This window comes from Montipora foliosa, chromosome 3 (genome assembly GCF_036669935.1).
Source record: "Montipora foliosa isolate CH-2021 chromosome 3, ASM3666993v2, whole genome shotgun sequence".
In the NCBI taxonomy this organism is placed as follows: Eukaryota; Metazoa; Cnidaria; class Anthozoa; order Scleractinia; family Acroporidae; genus Montipora; species Montipora foliosa.
Window position 1 is genome coordinate 69,565,863 of NC_090871.1, and position 7,500 is coordinate 69,573,362.

Here is a 7,500-nt window from a genome sequence, read left to right on the forward strand (position 1 = left end):
GGGTATTCTGTTAACCCTTTCTGCTGCTACACTAGTTCCCAAAAAAGACTGAGGTGTCAATTTTGTATAATTATATAAGAAAAAAATATCACCCAGGGCTGAATACCTGGTGCCAGCTTGACCACAAACATTCTCACCTACATGTATATGATTGCAATGACAATTAAGACTTGCCTAAACATCGCCAAGCAAGCAAATCATCACATGCTATTAAACATAATTATTTTATTCCTTTGTGTGACAAGGCCCAAAAAAAGTTATACCTGGCCCCAGTTGTTCAAAGGACGGATAGCGCTCTCCGCCAGATAAATCAATATCCAGTCCATAAGTAATAGCGAATTCAATTGCGCTATCCATTGCATAGTGATTTATCCAGTGGATAGCATTATCCACCTTTTGAACAACTGGGGCCTGGTCTATTAATAATCAGCCAGTTTCACAATCATGTGCAGATGCCCAACATGCCTCACTGGCACGCCACTGTTTTTTGGGAACAGCTGATAAAGCAACCATATTTAACGTCGATAACTCGTAACACCTCATCTATTCAGCGAAGCCTACTCTTGCCTCTATAAAAGGTCGTGTGTTCTACACATGATTGTAGTTATGTACTCCATTTCCAGTAACAGTTTTTTTGATGCCATGTTTCCATTGATCAGCATGTTTTAAAACCAGATCTCTCTCAAATTTGTCAACAATCCAAACTCCTTTGAACATGATTAAGAACAATAACAGTTTATTATTTACATGATTAACAACTGTAAGTATTACCTGGACGTGCATCCTCTAGGGAGTCCTGCAGTAGCAAATAAAGTATTCATGATTATAATTAACTTGTTGATCAACATTTGTTGCAGCTGATGTTCAACAATGTTGAAACTCAACATGTGTTGAGTATTTGTGATCAAAATAAATTTCAGTGGCCATTTTTGTTTTCCAAACTCCCTTCATATATCAAAACCAAAGCTTAACAGACTTATTTTCAGCACCTCAGAGACCAGAAATTTCCCCGGTGACTCCTTCTAGGTAGCCAAAAACTACTTAATTTATAATCATATCTTGGGGACCTTATTATGTAGCTCTACAAGAGGTAAATTCTTCTTGCTGGATTATTTCAGTCTAAAGGCTGTTGGCAAAATCTGGATTGGACCGGACCAGACCGGACCCAATCAATAACAAAATTCCCGCCAATAGACACATGAAATCCCTGGGTCTCCAGTTAAGGTTACTTCCCACCTTCGTGGGTGTCATGCGGGAAAAAGTTCGTATGCACGCTAGTTTCACTAAAATCATAAACTATACATCAGAAGAAAGCTTAATAAATGTCACGGACAGTTCTGGTATGCAAGGGCCAGCTGAACAAATTACAAGTGCCAGATCTTGGGAGATCTGACCAGAAAATAATATTTAAACTAAAACAAAAATAATTATGGAAGGCCGGTTGTACGCTGTGAGGATACATAGTTTTTGTTTGACCAATATTTCGTCAGGCACGGCCAGACTTTTTCAGGGAGTTAAGTAATTTAAATATTGTTTAACCGAGTTTTCCTTTTAGTGTCAGCAGCCAGTAAGACGTGAAACCAGCGAGGGTTCCTCTATTGAATTTATTGGGTATCGGATGCTGCAGCATGAGCAAGTGTCTCAAGCGTTTTCGATATTCTGATTGGTTGTCTAGCTATCCGCATCTAAAGTTGGAGTAGCCAAAAATATGCAAGATGTGTAAATGGAGGCCATGGGAAAATATCTTAAATATCAGAATTTCCTGTCAAACGTTTGTTAATTGATGCCTTGTGAATAACACTGTGCAGTGATTTTGCTTGTGCTGCGGCATTCCATATTCAATAAATTCAATAGAAGAACCCTCAGCAGTTTCGCGTCTTACCAGCGCCAATCCTCATACTTACCAAAAGAAAAACTCACTTAAGCAATATTTTTATCGTAAACTACATTATTTTCCTAAGCTTTCTTCTGATGTATAGTTTGTTAGGAATTTATTGAAACTAGCGCGCGCGCGAACTTTTTCCCCCGAAGGACTCTCGCGAAGGTGGGAAGTAACCTTAATGCACCTACATGTATCAATGTTAAGCCACATAGAGGGGGGATTGGGCTAGCCACAGGAGTTTGATCGTGAGGTCTGTCCCCAGGGTTGGGATCTTGATGCTATGTGACTTCCCCAGGCTAGCGATTTTGATCGTACAAAGGACATTTTACCACCTTCACTTGCCACCGGGTGAACATTTTGACCAATTATTTTATCCCAGGGATGGGAAATTTGAATTTTTGTACATGAAAATGTCAAAATCCCCACCCCCATGCCCGACTCCACCACCCCGGGGCTTAACATTGATAGGTGCATACTGTAACTAGCAACCTTAAGGGATTTCATGTGTCTACTTTGGGCGGGAATTTTGTTATTGGTCCAGTCCGGTCCGGTCCGGTCCAGTCCAATCCTTCTTTTGCCAACCACCCAGTCTAAACAAGTAATTAACATTTATCAAGAGACTTCATTAAAATGATAACATCGATCAGAATGTCCACAAATCCATATACTAATTAGAATTTGTATGCCAACTTACATGTAATTAATGCAACAGTGAAAGGATACATGAAATGGATCATATATGAACTGCAGGTATGAAATCAAGTGAAGCTACATGATCCATGCAGTTATGAAGCCTGAAAAATTCAGGACTTCAAACGGGGTTTGAACCCATGACCTTGTGATACCGGTATCGCTGTATCAACGGGTTCAAATCCTGTTGAAGTCCTGAATTTTTCAAGCTTCTTTACGCAATTGCAAAAATTGCGTTCATAACTGCGAGGATCATAGCTTCACTTGATTAATTAATACGCGTCACAAAGTGTCCCCTGACACTTTGACTCAGCTTCAGTTTTGCTTGTGATGAGGATACAGACAATTATTTTGTAGTAATTGAAAGTGTTCTCTACACTATGCATCCAGAATACAAAATCAGTCACCATATCCTAAGCAAAGAAATATTAAATAATTTAACCTAAAAACAAATACCAATCACCCTAGTGTTACAAACAAGCATTCTTCAGTTTAATATTAGATTTAACAGTACACCTGATGAAGTTTACCAAAATTTAGCATTGCAATCAAGGATATAATTAAATGAAACCTGTCAGTGACTTACCATGATGTCTTTACTGGCGCTCCACTGAGAGCCAGCTTTCTCCAAGTCATCCTCACTAATCGAGGAATTTAGATCCTCATCATACAGTACCGCTCAGAATTAACCTAACATGGAACGCGTTTGCGAACGCAATCAGAACGAAACTTGAACGAGAAATGGAACAGCAACAGAACGGATTTGGAACGGGGGCAGAACGGATATGGAACAAACAAGTTCTCTTTAACCTGTTCTCTAGAACACGTTCTCATCTGCAGGAACGCGTTCTAGAGAACGTCCCCGCTTAGCGAGATTTACGTGTACTTTGTGAAATCCACATTTGTTAGCATTAGGCGCGTGTCGCTTGACACCCGGCCCGGTTAAAAAAGGGATTGGTGTTAAAGGCCGCTAAATTAAGCGCTTGATTTTAAGACTACAATTGGGAAACTGTAATAATCTGAAAACGGAGATGGAAAGTACATTTCATGTCCATTTAGCTGGTAAAGAGAAAGCTTCAAAACATCTTTCTGTTTTCAATTACGAACAAAAAAAAAAACCCCGCACTTCAAATCAGCGAGAAAAACAGCTGCAGTGAACGCGATTGAGATGTTCGTGTAAATATTTTATTTTTCTCAATATGGCCAAAGAGGCTTGAAAATTTACGTACACATTAGTTGGATAATACCGTTCATCCACAGACAATGAGTACTTTAGAGTTGTAGAACCAGAACTAGCGTTACGCGACTAGTTTTTGCACTAAATTTTTAACCATCACGCCAAAAATTTATCGTTTGATCTGTGGTTTGGTTCGTTCGGTTTGAATCGTTTGTAAAACACTGGGTTTCCTTCACTTTAATCGTTCCTTTAAGATATTTCTTTTGTACATAACAGAAAATAGACGTAAAAATTCCACTAGCCGTGAAATGCGCGCAAACAAAACAACTGGCTCGTTCTGCTTCACTAAACAAGTTTGGTTGCCTAGCACGTGACAATTTTTACACAATACGTGACTAATTCTCTCACGCAAAGTACAAACTTTAAACCTTCGAAACCTTTAAAACGCTTTAAACCTTTCTTTTTTTCCATTCTTTCGAACGATAGCTGCCGCGAACCAAACGAACGATAGAAAGGTTAACGCGATACAAACGATAGAAACGAAATTAAAAGTGCGATGTTTCGGATCAAAATGTAACACGTCCAACGAAAAATTTTCGGATTCCACCAACTTTGTCTTTGTGCTGTCCGCTAACAAAGCAAAATCAACACAAGGAAAGTATCAAAATAAACAGCAGACATAATAGACAAGCTTTTTTTTCGGTATTATTCCAGATAAATACTTTGTAACAAAGAAATAACAGATAAACTTCGGGTATTGTCGGTAAGCGTTTGACAACCAATACCGTGCGCAAGGCCAAATTTATACAGAAGTCGTCTTTTGTCCTTGTTTTGCTCACTTTTTGTATACAATCAAATATTATATTTTTGCACCATTGAAAAAGAAATCTTATTGATCACTGCAATAATTTAACTGTTTTTTTTATATCTCTAGCGCAAAAACCTCGTTTTAGGAAAAGACTAACTGCTTGACGAAGTTACAATCCCATCTTCATCTCGCAGTGAATGTTACTGGTTTTTGTGAACGCGTTCAAAGGAACGCGTTCTTTTTCTTGTAAATGCGTTACATGGAACGCGTCCAATGGAACAAAAGAGAACAGAGCTGGAACGGATTCGGAACGAGTATAGCACGGATATAGAACGGATAAGAGAACGGAAATTGAACGAATATGTAACGCATTCCGTTAAGCGTTCCCTGTTAGGTTAATTCTGAGCGGTACTGTAGCTCTAGAGAACATATTTAGGAGTTATCAATAACATTTATGGAAGGCTGTAATGGTTTGAGTACCGGTACTGCCCCAGTGGCAAATTTAGCACATGACGATAAAATATTTTCATCCAACGTTGTGCTTGCCAAACACAACAAGCTACACATTCCCATTTTGACTACTCACATTTCTTTGAGTCTAGAGAGGTTAATTCCTCCTCACTGCCAGATGCAATGAGTATTGGACTCTGCTAATGATACATATACATGTTCATGGAAAAAGCAGGCAAAACCAGGGCTTATCAATAAAATTTAGGAGGCAGTTGGCATAATTACGTAATGCAGCCAACATTTTCTTTTGTTTGTTTGTTCTTCTTTCGTTTGAAGTGTGGACAGTATGCAAGCCAGTGTTGGACAGAGAGGAAATTACACCGGATTATGCGGAAATTTAAACAATTTCTAAAACTAATAATTAGGCCCCTCCAATACATGCTAATGGTGCAAATCAGGACTCGAGATTGCGATTAAAATATCTGGAGAAGTCACCAATGTGCGACCAGCTTTCACCCTTGAAATAAAAGGGTTAGCAGTTGCAATTTTGCCAACACTTTTGCTAAAATAAATAAAGCGATAAAAAATTGTTTTGTTTCTCGTCATGCATTTTGTTTCAATTTGGAGATGTAGAGCAAGATTGTAACGTGGTTGAACCATGATCCATTACCTCAATCATTCACCATTTTCAGCGGTTTTTACACATGCGTATTGCAAGCTCCAATTTTGTTTTGTTAAACCACTGGCGACAGACCTCGCGACAAAATTCAGCGCAAATGGTTGTCCCTACGATTACAAATTTAATTTGCGACTATATATTGCAGCTAAATTTTCATACCTTGTTGCATCTTTCTTTTTTAATCTCGAGCGCATGGTATGTTTGTTTTTACTATATAACTTTTTGTCACACTCTCTAATAAGTTAAATAATTTAGGGAGATTTCCAACAAAGAAATAAAAACAGTAAGTCACTAAGTAGTTTTTCATATAATTTTCAAAAACTGAAGTTTAGATGGTCTTTTTGTGGACTTAGCATGTTGCCATGGTAACCGATATGATGTCATGAGTGCCCTTAACGTATTACCCAAGATATTTTTAGTTTGCCTACACTATGAAATATCCTTCTTTGGTATCTTTCATCGTTTCACAAACACTATTGAGAAACAAAAAACCCTTTTGAGCCTCCTTAATTAACAAGCATGTGCTCGAGTGATTTACCCCTCTTGTATGATCGGTATAAGGAGGTTTCTTGAATATTAATTTTTGCCTTTAATGGCTGGTTTTCAACAAAATTCAAGTGTGCGTGTCAGTATTGCTTGAAGATTTGACACTGCTGGGTTGTATGTTTTGACACTGAATGGTACAAATTCTCAATGGTTTTGGCTTTTTGTTTAAGAGCCGACTGCTAACTTAGAGCCGCTCTTCAAGGCGGGCTTTGAATGTTCTGTAAGGATATTTTGGCAAACGTGAGTGAGAATAAAGAAGTTCACGTTATCTTCTGTATCATCAATAAGAGTTTACAAATCCTAGAGACTTTTGCTGAAAGCTAGATCGTAAGCGACCAGCTCTAGTAATGACCACTTTTTCGAATATTCACTGAGTGGTCGCTTTAATACGAGAGCTTCAACTGTACAAATGTATGTAGAGAAAGAAAAACTGGAAACAAGTATTTCAGCCTCGCAGGCTTGGCTTTTGAGGACTGCACATTCAAATAACTGGGAGATCTCAGGTTCTGCCCAACTTTTGTGCTACTAAACAACATTCATGAACAAATCAGGATCTGAGTAAAAAAGTCTTGATAACTATAACTATAAAAATGTCCAGATAATGAAAATTATTGTGGCAGCTACTCACCATGATCGTATCTTGACTACATCCATTATTCGAGTCTGAAGATGCTAAAAGTAAATCTTCCTCACTATTGGTTATATTGGGTCCTATTTATGATAAAAAGCAAATAAAATCACGGGTTATTATCAATGAAGTTTAGGAGGCAGATAACATGAGTAAATTATGCAGGCAACATTATTTTGTTTGTTTGTACTTCCTTAGTTTGGAGTGTGCACAGTATGAAAGCCAGCAAGCCATGCAAATTCCAAGTCCCTAACACTGTTTAAAGCACAATATTGTTATCGTATGCATATGTAGGGAGAGAAGGACTGGGAACAAGACATTACATTTTCTGCTTTACATGCTTGGCTCGCCAGCTTAATGGCTTGCTAGCTAACAGATTGTACATACAGTTACCCATACTTTGCATTCAGTGGTCATTAAATTGAAAAAAAATTCAAACAAATCATTGGGTTTTGCATCAAAACTTTAAATTTTGAGGACTGCACATTCAAATAACTGGGAGATCTCAGGTTCTGCCCAACTTTTGTGCTACTAAACAACATTCATGAATAAATCACGACCTGAGTAAAAACGTCTTGATAACTATAACTAAAATGTCCAGATAATGAAAATTATTTTGGCAGCTACTCACCATGATTAA

At 38.0% G+C, this 7,500-nt stretch overlaps 1 protein-coding gene across 1 annotated transcript in view; it reads right to left on the reverse strand.

Moving 5' to 3' along the window:
• Positions 1-7,500, reverse strand: part of LOC137996288 (uncharacterized protein DDB_G0267764-like) — a 17,469-nt gene that overhangs the window by 3,504 nt on the left and 6,465 nt on the right. Inside the window, exons 5-7 of the mRNA XM_068841697.1 lie at positions 7,492-7,500; positions 6,861-6,943; positions 772-796 (exon numbers count right to left, since the gene is read on the reverse strand). The exon at positions 7,492-7,500 is cut by the window's right edge and continues 78 nt beyond it. Of these exons, the coding sequence (XP_068697798.1) occupies positions 772-796; positions 6,861-6,943; positions 7,492-7,500 (117 nt within the window). The remainder of the gene's footprint in view (positions 1-771; positions 797-6,860; positions 6,944-7,491) is intronic.